The 13,520-nt window shown below is 39.7% G+C and overlaps 1 protein-coding gene across 1 annotated transcript in view; it reads right to left on the reverse strand.

Moving 5' to 3' along the window:
- C3H1orf87 (chromosome 3 C1orf87 homolog) overlaps positions 1 to 13,520 on the reverse strand; it is a 93,228-nt gene that overhangs the window by 70,307 nt on the left and 9,401 nt on the right. Inside the window, exon 2 of the mRNA XM_003411050.3 lies at positions 5,816 to 6,031. Within this exon, the coding sequence (XP_003411098.1) occupies positions 5,816 to 6,031 (216 nt within the window). The remainder of the gene's footprint in view (positions 1 to 5,815; positions 6,032 to 13,520) is intronic.

Genomic DNA, 13,520 nt, shown 5'->3' on the forward strand with positions numbered 1-13,520 from the left:
ATCCCTATCACAGGCAGAATTTTTTTGCTGCTTCTTCCCCAGCCCCCTACCCCCACCTCCCCGGTGTATTGATCACACTTTCCAGTTTCTTTGCATGCCTTATAATTTTTTCTTGTTGGAAACCAGATATTTTAGATAATACATTATAGCAAATCTGGGTACTGTTCTTTCTTCTTCAGGCCTTGCTATTGTTATTTACTAGTTTCTTTCTTTAGTGACTGACTGGATTATTTCAGTGAAGTCTATTTTACTCCCACTGTGTTCAACCTCAAGAAGCTCTGGTGGTGCAGTGGTTAAGCACTCAGCTGCTAATGGAAAGGCTCGTGGTTCAAATCACCGGCTGTTCCACTGGGAGAAAGAGGTGGCAGTCTGCTTCTGTAAAGCTTATAGCCTTGGGGCAATTCTACTCTGTCCAGTAGGGTCGCTATGAGTCAGAATCAACTTGAAGGCAATGGGTTTTTGGGTGGGTGCTCAACCTCTGATATTGTTCCTAGGGGAGAAGAAATTGGATACTTCCACGGTCACCCTGGGATGACAGTGGCTTTGGCAGGGCTCCCTTCACTGTTTTCTTGACCTCACTTAGCTGTTAAACTATACCAACTGCCAGCTGATTGCTCTGTTGTTTGCAATAATGTCCTGGAGTATGAATTGCTCTATAAACTGAGGTCAGTGTTGGATTTCTGTTCCAGTCACAGAAGGGCTCCTCTCAGCTTTCTTACTCCCTGGTTCTCTCTTTATCTCTCAATTGCCTTTCACCACAACCTCCACTATTCTTGACACCTTTTAGGCTTAAAGTCAGTTCTTTTGGGAAGAGTTTAGAAACTTTCTGTTGTATTGCCTCTTTCTCTCCCCAGGCAAAATGTCTGAGCCAGGGCTCTAGACACGGGAGGGCAGACAATGACAAACTTCTTTCTGAGTGATATTCCCACTACTCCAGGAGCTGAACACTTGGTGAGGAGCAGAAAGCAGGGTGGAGGGCAGCAGTTTAGGGTCTTTTTGGCTTGCCTCCCCGGCACAGAATCGAACACCTCCCTAGCCAGTGCAATAATGATTAGGGCCCCAGTATTCTTATCATGCTGTACTCAAATAGAGCCTCCATTCCATGAATGGGGGCAGTGGGCTGTAAGGAAAAAGAGAGATTCTACCTCTCAACTACATCCTGAGAGGATTTAGCCTCGGCATCAGGTAGCAGGGGGCAGTATGGGAAAAGCTGACATCCTGCTTTTGTGTTCTTGGCTGCAGCAGTCTGGAGTGGAGTCTTCCACCTCACTGAGCTGAGGGAGGGAAGCAGATTGGTCCAAATACCATAAACTCTCATCTTTCTTACAGAATTTTCATAGATGTTCTTGAATAGTTTTTTCTTCATATACTGTTCACCCATAGGACCATTTTCAGAGGCTCTAATTTTCTTTTTTTCTTACAGTTATCATCAGTTTCACTGGAGAGCTCCTCATACTGTTATGTCAGAAACTGATCTCCAGAAGAGAACATTTTTAATGCTTTGGTGATCCAGTTATTTTCCGTTTTGTGTTTTTTGTTGATACTGTGTGTTTTCATTAATGGAAAGGATGCTGAATCATTGAATATGTCTCAAGTTTTGGTACACAGTATGGATTTTTTTTTCTTGCCCCCTCCCGTGAGCCTACCCTAAGTGTTTAGTGGTACATATGAAGTAACCACTGATTATACCCCCGAGTCCCCACTGGGTCTGTTGGTACATAAGTGTAACAAATAAAAATGTTCAAAATTTCTATTTTTCCTACTAAAAATTCAGGCACCTATACCCTACCCTGTAAAAATAGTAATTTGTAGCACATAACCCATTTCTTCAGTTTCAAACAGTTACAAAGACCCCTGCCTTGTGGCAGCACACACTGTCAATGGTACAGCAGCTTCCCAATAAACATCAGAGGTTGAAAAAGTTCACAGTCACTCTACATACTGCCAGGCATGGAAGGGTTAAGGGACAGACAGGAGGTAGAACTTAAAGGATTCAGTGATTGATTGGATATCAGAGTTAGAGAGAGAAAGGTTTCTTTCTGATGCAACTGGGAGAGTGGTGGGGTCATTCTGTGAGACACAGACCACAGGAAGAAGAGCAAGATCGAAGGTTCTGCTTTGAACATGTTGAATCTGAATTGCCAATGCACATCAAGTGGAAGGAATTGTCTTTGACATCTGTCTGTGCATCTATAAAATGGGGATAACATCATGGGTCTCCACCTACCTCACAGGGCTACTGTGGAGAACAAGGTCAAACAAGCTAAAGGCCTTTGAAAGGAACACACTGTGTCAATCAACTGTGATAGTTATTAAAATTAAAGCACTAACACGTTCATTTTCATGCTGTCAGATGCAAAAAGCACACTCTAATTTTATTTTCAAAAATGTGCTACTGAGTTTGTTGCTAGTCACACATTCTTTTTTATTTTCTGAGAGAAGGCAGAGCTGATGGTTCTGGGCAACAATGTAAACAATATATGCATTTTCAAAAATCTGCCCTTAAGGAGTGCATTTGAGAGGCAAAAAGATTTTAGGTCTTTTTTTTAACTCAGAAGAGCCAGGGTCTTTTTTTGTGGGACCGTGGACAAATTACTCAAGCTCCCTAGGCCTCTCATTCTTCATTTGTGAGCTCGGTTTGTACTTGTTGATTTCTAAGATCTCTTACTGTTCTCACATAATGAAATGATTGATTCTCTTAACATTTTCAGCTTTACTTACCTCCTACTAATGATGCTCTTCAAACTTAAGCTGTAATTTGGAAAAGAGTTTCACATTCACCGTCCTTATACGCATTAGCTCAATCTTTATCAGCAACCTCCTTTTTGGAATAAGTTCAGCCAGTCCAGATTGCCTGTTAGGTCCCAGGCAGGAAAGCTTATTTTCATCTATGTGTGAGGGATAAGGATCTAGAAGAAGTGCCGATTCCTGTCTTCTTTAACTGCAGCAGGATTCCATTTACCACTTAGTCAAGGTGGTAATGAGGGTCTCTGTACCAGGCAACTGTGGCTGCCATCTGGCAGGCAGGCACCATACACCCAGCAGACAGAACCAATTAGTCGGTCCCCACACTTCCCATGAGGCCTTCCTGTGTTTTGTGGCTGGGTGTTAGTCCCGCTGAGCCTCCCTTAAGAAATCCTGTTGCATTCTGGGGCGGGAGGGGCAAATCATCTCCCCTTGGAACCACAGAATTAGCACAGAAGCCAGCTTTGTCATGGAGGCCCAAGAACACCTTATCCACTGAACATGCTAGCCATTATAATGGGTGGAACAAATACACTATCTATTATTACAATGGCAGAGTCCATGGCAGGAATGGGCCGCTTGATGTGGCTGAAGGAGCATTAAGAAACAGATTTCTATGTATAAGAGAAAAACTGGAAATAAGGAATTTGTTAAAAGAAACATGTTATATCCCAATAAAGGAATGGATACAGTTTGGTGATTTAGCATCTAGATTTGGGCTTAAATTGTAACTCTACTGCTTCCCAGCCTTATGACCTGGGCGGGGCATTTGACCTCTATGTTTCTTAGTTTCTTCATCCATGAATGGAAGCTAGTAAGAGTTCTTACCTCATTGGGTGCTTGCAAGTAGTTTATTAGTTAATACATGCAAAGTGCTTAGAACAGTGCCTGGCACATAGTAAATGCTACTTAAGTGTTAGCTCTGAGTATTATTCTCATAGAGCCATAAAGATAATATCTAGGATGACTTTTTAATGCCAAAGGCGGGGAGGGATTCTTGATGTGAAGTTAATTGAGCAGGAATACAAGGGTATATACATAGTGATTCTCATTCAGCATGTCTATGCTTGAAGAAAAGAAGGAAAGAAAATGTACCACTATGATAATAGTGAGAAAACCCTGGTGGTTTAGTGGTTAAGAGCTATGGCAGCTAATCAAAAGGCTGACAGTTTGAATCCACCAGGTGCTCCCTGGAAACCCTATGGGGCAGTTCTATTGTTTCCTATAGGGTCGTTATGAGTCAGAATCAACTCGATGGCAATGAGTTTGTTTTTTTTTTTTTTAATGATAACAGTATTTTTTGGTGTTTTTTTTCTTATTTATATTCTCCTCCATTTTTTTACATATACTGTTTTAAAATTAGAAAGATCAATGAGCTACATAAGGCGGGGGGAAGGAAAGAAAGAAAATCTGGGTAAGCATCTTATCCCCATTCTTTTCAGACACTTTAAATTTAATCATCTGTAAAATGATCATGGAAACAACAATGGCCCCTACCTCACAGGGTTTATTCCAAGGAGCAAATGATGATACTTATTTGAAGGCAATTAGTCAGCAGTTCAAATCCACCAGCTGCTCCTTGGAAGCCCTATGGGGCAGTTCTACCCTGTCCTATAGGGTTGCTGTGAGTTGGAATTGATTTGACAGCAATGGGATTGGTTCTTTTTTTGGATCAAGACATATGTGTTATAGGTTATATATGTACTGTACCTTTATAAACCTGGCAGTGTAATCACTTTGTATGTAAGAGACATGAGATACACGTGTTGTCGTGTTGTGGGCAGTAAGCTGTTGTGCTCCCTATGTCCAGTTATGTCCACTGTGTCCTGTTCTCCAATCAGAATTTCTGAACTCTATTACAACCTTATGGGACCATGGACATATATGTGGCTGGACGTTGCCTGAACCAGTATTATGTGGCACATGACTGTAGTATCAAGGTTACAATTAAGGAAAAAAAAATTCAGTCTTTAGACGTTCATAATAGATTATTTCACTTCTGCTGGATAAGTACCTCCTGTTCCAACCAGGCTGTAAGATCAAGGATTCATTACGGGAAGCCAAAACAACACTAGGGATTAAGGGGCCTAAGTTTCAGCACAGGCTGTGCCACTATCATATTGGGAAAGTCTCTTATTTCTGAACCTCAGGGCTCAACTAGACCTTGCAGAGTACAGTCTAAGGTCATTTCTGGGTTTGCTAACTGTTCCAAAATTGTGATCCTTTCCACGGGTCTTATGGGCAAAAGATCACAAATCCATAGGGTTTCATTTTCTCGTATGACTAAAGACTGGCTGGTGTCTGAGTGATTTAATAAGGGCTAAATTTTTATTAAAATCATAAACTAAAAGAAGTTATGTTAGAGTTTACTGCAGACTCTAATTCAGTATTCTGCTAAAATATCTGGCTGTCACTTAATGCTTGGCAACACTGCAAAACTCCTACTCTACGTATCTGTTTAACTGCAATTCCAGCAATATTTAGAAATGGTACTTTGTTATCAATGAATCATTAGTTTTGTCTTGATTTGGATATAGTTTTCAATTGCTGCTATTCTTCCTTTTTTAATTACAAATTTAAAATGATTTAGATGAATTATTATCAGATTATTTTGTTGTGCATTATTTGGTTGATTCTTAACAGAATGAGTGATATGTATTTCTATCAAGAGAGTTTAGGGCTGGAATTTTCTAATATCTAGACATGGTTCCATTAGATTTTGAAAATGCTTTATCTCTTCCTATAATGTTAAAGTGACAAAACCCCTAAACACATTCCAAATTTGCATGTACAGTGACCCCTCATTATATCACTGAGTTATTTTTCTACAGTGATGCAGTCACAAGTAGAATGAACCAATCAAATGAATTGGTGGTCAACAAAGATGCAATATACAAAATGACCTCAAAATTCATTGTCAGATCAGGAGCCAAATGATTGTAATTTCTATTTCATGCAGAATATATTCATTACCATTTGTAAAAGTGTGTGTTTGTATGAGCTTATGTTTCTATCCTCATTGAATTTTCCTAGCAAATTACCAAGAAAGGCTTCAGTATTATTACTCACTTTGCTGTCCAGAAATCTGCTATTGTGAGCTTCTGTTAGGATGCATTTCTGGTTGTTCTCTGGGTCCGCGATCTCTTCCACGTCATCTGGGTTACAACTGACTTGCTGAGCAGCGGGTTTAACGGAAGCTGGGGATTCTCTGTTCATCTGCTTTGCATGACCAGTCACTGATTTCCGGAGTGCTGTTTGAGTTTCATTCAAGTTTTCATTCTCCTTGCTGTGAAGAAACAGTTTTGCACTTTGTTACTCACAGGGCAGACTATGATTGCACTGGGCTGGTCCAAGAAAAGGAAGGTGTTAGTTTGGTGGAGTGAGCAGCGGCAACCCAGCCTGGAGGAAGGTAGAAGTAAACGTTGGTTATTTGTCTGTGGATCGTTTACCATGGAGAGGCCACGTTATTACCTTCTCAGGCTTTATCTTTTCCTTTTCCCCTTCCCCATACTCCTAAAAACAACCTATTCATCTGCTCCAAAGCCTTTACTGGGCAGTGTCAAAAATAAACTCTATCAGTTACCACATTTCTTAATAACAACTCTAACAAGCACTTTCAAATATATATATTTTCTTTCTTCAACTAGAAAAGGAAGAAAGTTGAAGCAAGCTGCCAGCGCCAGTTGTGTTTTGTCTCTCAATTGCGTCACCTTTAGATTTTTCCGTCTTAGCAGTCCTCCATTTAGGTTTAATATTAAATAGAGAAAAAGGAAAAAACAAAAAAAAAAAGAAAGAAAGAAAATTAAAAAAAAAAATCCTCCATAGGAATTATTCAAAGAAACACAAATAGGAAAGAAAATTCTAAAAATTGTTCAAACTTGCTTAATGACGAAGATGTAAATCAAAGTAATAACAAGGCAATATTTACACACAGCAAACTTCTTTGAAAAAAAAAAAAACTCAAGTGCTGATGGTCATATCAATAGATAAAATTTATAGTAGGTGACCTAACAAGACATATTAAGAGTCAGAAAGTTCAAATTATTTGATTTATTAAATGAATTCCTGAGAATGAAATGCTAAATATTTAGTCATAGGTAGATTGATTGGAGATCTCATTTTATGTTCATATGATGGGATGGTTATGGAGCCATTAAGAATAATTTTAGTGACACAATAAAATGTCGTCATAAAAATAAGTGGAAAATATGATTATCTCAACTATGTAAAATCCACGTATGTAATGTTTGTATTTATGTATGATGATGTTGTTAGGTGTCATTGAGTCAGCTCTGACTCATAGTACCATCCTCACTATTGTTGCTGTGTTTGAGCCCGTTGTTGCAGCCACTGTGTTAGTCTATCTCATTGAGGGTCTTCCTCTTTTTCACTGATAGAAGGTATGGTCAATGATGTCAAATGTTGTTGAGAAAGGAAGGCCCTGAAAAGTGTCCATTGGATTTAGGCATAAAATATCATTAGAAATCTTGGTAAGTACAGTTTCGATGCTGTAACAGAGGTAAACACTACAGTGATGTGGGCTGAGGAAAGAGGAGGGGACAAGAAATGGAAGAGGAAGTATAAAGGCCTCTGTGAGGAAGTTTGGCTGCAAGAGGAGAGAGAGATGAATTGACTGGGGTGAAACATGGCATTTCAGATAGGGCTTAATTATTACTGGGCTTGAAGATAGGAGAGACTTTAACACATTTCAATGCCAACAGTGAAGAGCCAGCTGAGCTGGAGAAAAGGAGAGGACGTAAGTAATGAAGTAAGATGAACCTTGACAAAGTGAGATGGGATGTCATTGAAAGTGCAGATTCAGAAATGAAGACTCAGGGTAGGGTCCTAGCGAGATAGGTGAGGATAGAGGCAAATTTGTACATTTGATGAAAGGAACTTAATCAAATTGCTGACAGCTTGAAATTTCTCTGATATACAAGGTATGGTTACCTGTTGGGGCTCATGCGGAAAGTGATGGGGTAGGAAGTCTGAATTAAGGGCAATGGCTTGAAATAGCTGCCGTGAAGAATGGAAGAAAGAACTGACCAGAAAAATAAGAGGGGTTGGCTGAGCATAACTAAGTGGCCAGGTATGGTTGGAGACAACAAGTTTTTGCGGCATCAGCCTGAGAGAGTGCTGCTCTCCTCCAGGAGTACCCACAGTGCTGATGGAGCTGCAAAGAAAGCAGAGAGGGGGCCCCCATCCAGGACTGGGTCTGTCAGACAGGTGTAGTCAGTGACAACAGAAAAAGATGAGAATATTAGAATGACAGTGTATATTTAACAAATAGTTCCTGATAAAAAGAAAAGAGATAAAACAAATAGTCTCTGCAATTAAGACACTTAAATTTCATTTGGCTGTCTGAAATAACACAAATAATAAAGTTACAATTTTCTAGTATAAACTTGCTTCTATAAGTCAGGCCAGTGGTGACCTTTGGTGGGGTAGAGTCAGAAAGGAGAGTGAGGGGGCTTCTGAGGGTTTTGGTGCTATTCTGTTCCTTGCTGTGGCTGTTTGTTGCATGGATGTATCCCATTTGTGAAAATTCAGTGAGCTGTGCACTTATGATTTGTGTACTTTTATAGATATATTTCTATACGATGTTGGAAACTGATACGAAATTTATATCAATAATATAAAACATACATAGCTAGCATATAGATAAATGCCAAATGGCTATTTCAGAGAACCAGTGCTATTTGGAGTTCATGTGAAAGAGAAATAACTTTAAGGGTTACAAAAATGATAGCATTATTGAGCATTTAACTACGTGACGACCACACAATAATCTGTTTGCATACATTAGTTTATTTACTCCTCAGATCAATCCTATAGGCAGGTGCTCATATTCTTATTTTAGGACGAGGACACTAAGGCTGAGCGAGTTGATGTGATTTGTCCAAATGCACAGCTTTTTAGTAGTGGGGCCAGGATTACACCTAAGTCCAACTTGTTGCAGAAACTCAGATCCTAATCACTCATCCTACTGCACTTAGAGCCAGGGGAGGATCCACGGGATTTGTAATTATACGAAGAGCAGAAAGTAGAGACGTCAATGGTAGCAGAAAATGTAGGATGTGAAGGCAAAAATGGCCATGGGGCCGAGAGTTAACTTTTTCTGGAGGAAGGCAAGGGGTGATATCATCTTTACTTAAAAAAAAAAAACTAGTTGCCTGATGATTGCACACATGATTAATGCAACTGACAGCACTAAACTGTACACATGAAAAAAAACGTCGAATTGGCAAACATTGTGTAATATATCTTTTTACAATTAAAAACAAACAAACAAAAAACAGTTGTTGTGTTGAGTTGATTCCGGCTCATGGCAAGGCCCTGTGTGTCAGAGTAGAGCTGTACTCCTTAGGGTTTCCGATGGCTGATTTTTTTCTGAAGTAGGTAGCCAGAACTTTGTTCCCAGGTGCTTCTGGATGGACTCAAGCCTCCAGCCTCTTGGTCAACAGCCAAGCACGTTAACCGATTGCAATACCCAGGGACTCCTTTAATCACCTTCAAAATTCTTTTCTGGAGGCAGGTAATGGTGATGGGTGCACAACGTGATGAACACAATTAATGTGACTGAATTATACCTGTGAAGATCGTTGAGATGGTAAATGTTATGTTACATATATATTTACCAATTTAAAAACAAAGTCCTTTTGTGGGTAGTCTCAAGACAGAATTGCCTAAGAAATGTGAAATGTATCTGCCTGTCTGTTAAAACAGCCCCAGTAGATGCAAAACCCAAAATAACCTGTTAAATCTGTTCAAAGTAAAAGCTGCTAAAAAAAAAAAATACATAACACTTTAAAAATTATCATGAAAATGACTACCCAGCTGAGAAACGGCATGTGTCTGTCGTTAGCACAAACAATTCGTCAACACACATTGGTTGTTATGTTGTTCACAAACTCACAGTTCTTTCTTCTATGCTTGTATGCTACCTACCTACATTACTGAGAATAAAAATCTGCCACTTCAAAAGAAGGAAAAAAATGCTATCTTGGAAGCAAGACACAGCTAGCGCCTGCATATGTACTTCTGACCTCAGCTGCTGCACCCTGGGGTGCCACGAACAGTTTAGTGTCATCCAGGAACTAGAGCAATTAGAGAGGATTACTGTGCTGCTGGATGAAAAATAAATGTGGAGAAAGGTGTCGAATTGTTCCTTCTCTCACAGTGGGCTCTTCCTGCAAACCAGCCTTTTAGTACCACCCTCCATTAGGGCTCAGAGTCTCAGGGTTAGACAGAAACATTGCAAGGGCATCTAGTAGCTTCCTCTGCCCAAAGCAATATAGGGATCCTCCATTGGCCCCGCCTTCCATGCAACTCAGACTCACCAGATCTCACATTTGCTTTGGATTACACCCCTACTGAGAACATAAAATCTCAAACGGAGGACCCAGGGGGCTCAGCTAAAAGGTCACCAGATGCCATCTTAAAGGTCTGCCAGCCTTGGCAGCGACTCAATGCCACCAATTTCCAACTGTGCACCACCTAACAGGCCCCAAGCCCTCTGGAGGAGACAGTCCAGAGTGTGCCAAAGCAGCGAATGGGGATCTAATTTCAGTAAATGAAAGTAGGTTCTTATTTGGAAGTAGTAAGAGAGAATCCACACAATCAGACTTTTCTTTTTCAAAAAGACGACAGCATAATAAAACATAAAATGAAACTGGGGGGGGGGGGTTGGCTGAAAATCTCACCAAACTCCATGGGGAAGCTGAAATGTGAAAAAAAAAAAAAAAAAATTTTTTTTTGGCTTGTGCTAATGTAGCAAATGCTATTGTGAAAAAGTGTGAGTTTTTTTTTTAATTATGCCACAAAGCCCTATCATTGTTGTCATAGAATTTTAGTTCTCAGAAAGACCTTAAAAGTCTTTTAATCCAACTCCAAACCTATGCCAGAATCATTTCTTCAGCATTGTAATTATATTAGTTAACATGTTAAATGCTTGTATATGTCAACGAACCAAAACTCAATATAACCTTATAGGACAGAGTAGAACCTTTAGCTTAGCAGCTGAGCGCTGAACCACTGCTCCACCATGGCTCCTAATGTGTCAACCATCATAAATTGGTCCATGTTATCTCTAATAATTGTGCAGAATAGGTCTTATGATTACTATGGTACAGATGAGGAAATGGATGATCAAAGAGGTTAACTAAATTGCCCAAGGTCACTTTGCTAATAAGGGGTCTAGGATTCGTATCAGGTCTGTATGGCTAAAAGCCTGTGCTCCTTCCTCTATAAAAAAACCAAAAACAGAACAAAACAAAAAAACCAAAAACAAATCTGTTGCCATCAAGTCTATTCCAACTCCTAGCTATACTACACGACAGAGTAGAACTGCCCCATAGGGTTTCCAAGAAGCAGTTGCTGGATTCGAACCACCAATCGTTTGGTTAGCAGCTGAGCTCTTAACCTCTGTGCCACCAGATCTTCCCTTCCTCCATATTGCTTCTCAGTTTTATAGCAGTAATATACAAATTGTTTTGTTGGCTGCGGTCAAGTCGATTCCAACTCATAGCTACACCATGTGACACAGAAGAACTGTCTCATAGGATTTTCTCGGTTGCAATCTTTACAGAAACTCTATGGGGCAGCTCTACTCTGTCCTTTAGGGTCGCTATGAGTTGGAATCGACTTGACAGCAGTGGGTTTGGTTTGGTTTTTTGGTTTAATCTTTACAGAAGCAGATCATCAGATCTTTCTCCCTTGGAGCCTCTGGGTGGGTTTGAACTGCTAACCTCTCAGCAGCCAAGCACCTAACCCTTGTGCTACCACGGCTCCTTGATATACAAACTATCATTTAACAACCGGGTTTTGATCCTCTTTGATTTAAAAAACAACAGGGTTTTGCTTTCTTTTTTAAAACGTTAAAGACAACATGTATAAAAGCATTCAGTCCATCTTCCAGTCTGGACCTAAAGTGCCTGTATAGAGCACCTAGGTGGCTGGCCATGCAGTCTTGGTTTGTACACTTCCAGAGACAGGAAATTCATTACATTCCTAAAGTAATTCCCCAAGTAGCCCATTTCATTCTGCGTAACATTGAGCCAACCTCCGAAATCAATAAAAATAATCAAAGTTTATTTGTCATGGCATTCACACTACAATATTTCACAGAAAAAAATTAGTTTTCAAATTGGGGATATCACTCAATCAGCAAGTGTGATTTGGTATGATTTATTGTCATTTTTCAAAAAGTAGTATCCCAACATGCCTACTATTCTGTAACCTTCTTTCTTTACTTATATGCAATTTTACACCACTGGATACATTCATATCACGGCTTTGGACTGTTTTCTTACATCTGTCTTATCTTTTAGCTTTCTTAGTATAGGTTTTAGTCTGCATCCAGTCTAACCATAGTCTTCAGATGGTGCTGTCTTCAAAGAGCTCAGAATTAAGTGGGGGAAGCAGACATTTGAAGGGAGAACCATAATATAGTGTGAAAAGTGAAAAAATTAGAAATATTTTAAAAGATATGGGAACACAGAGGACCTTGAAACCAAATTTGCCTAAAGGAAATGGAAATGATTCTATGAAGGAATAAACTCATTGTCTTTAAGTCAATTCTGACTCATAGCAACCCTATAGGACAGAATAGAATTATCCCATAGGGTTTCCAAGGGGCAGCTGGTGGATTCAAACTGCCGACTTTTGATTAGCAGCCTAGTGTTTAACCACTGTGCCACCAGGGCTTCATGAAGGAATCAAACCAAAAAACCAAACCCACTGCTGTCAAGTCGAGTCGATTCTGACTTACAGTGACCTTATAGGACAAAGTAGAACTGCCCAATAGCGTTTCCAAGGAGCACCTGGGGGATTTGAACTGCCGACTTTTTGGTTAGCAGCCATAGTTTTTAACCACCATGCCACCAGGGTTTCCCTCCTGAAGGAATAGACATATAAAATAGTAGTTAAAAGGGAAAATAGGTGGAAGAACATTGCAAATAGGAAGAAGGGCTTGTTTGTGGGGAAAATGGCAGAGATTCCCAGTACTTGAACCTCAGACCACCTGTATCAATCAGAATAATGCAGGGTACTGGATAATAAAACAGAATCTTTAGCTCACTCTGAACCTACCGAATCAGAATTTCTGAGAACAGGACAAGAAAATGTTCTTAGAAAATATCTCAAGTGGTTCCTCTGTACTTTAAAGTTTGAGAAACAACAGCACAGAGAATGAAAAAGGAAGGCCTTTCCCAAAATTTTGCAAAATTTACCCATAATTTAAGGCAGTACAATATGGTGGTTAAGTGTATGGACCTTATATCCAGCAGTCCTGGATTTGATTCAGCGTGAAATGTAACCAGTGGAACTTTTGGCAAATTATTTTACATCTCTCCTGTTAAGTTTCTCATCTGTGAGATGTGAAAAATAATACTTCTCAAGATAAGATATATAAAATATTTAGCATAAAGCCTGGTGCATAGCACTTCCTTGACAAATGATAATTTTATGGTACATTGAAGCACTATCTCACTGCCCTTTATAAACATCTCCCTTATTACCCAGATACAGAAGCAATACTCCCTACTCTTAACTCCCAAATTTTCTTTATTGATAGGCCAAACTATACAGTTCAAAAGATCAAGGTATTGCAACGAATAGGAATAAAGGAAAATCTATTTAAGTAAGTAAACATAGAGAAACCAGTTGCCTTTGAGTCAAGGCCAACTCACGGTGACCCCACATGTGTGAGAATAGAACTGTACCCCACAGGGTTTTCAATAGCTGAGTTTTCGGAAGTAGACCATCAGGTGACCCTG

This window comes from Loxodonta africana, chromosome 3 (genome assembly GCF_030014295.1).
Source record: "Loxodonta africana isolate mLoxAfr1 chromosome 3, mLoxAfr1.hap2, whole genome shotgun sequence".
NCBI lineage: Eukaryota > Metazoa > Chordata > Mammalia > Proboscidea > Elephantidae > Loxodonta > Loxodonta africana.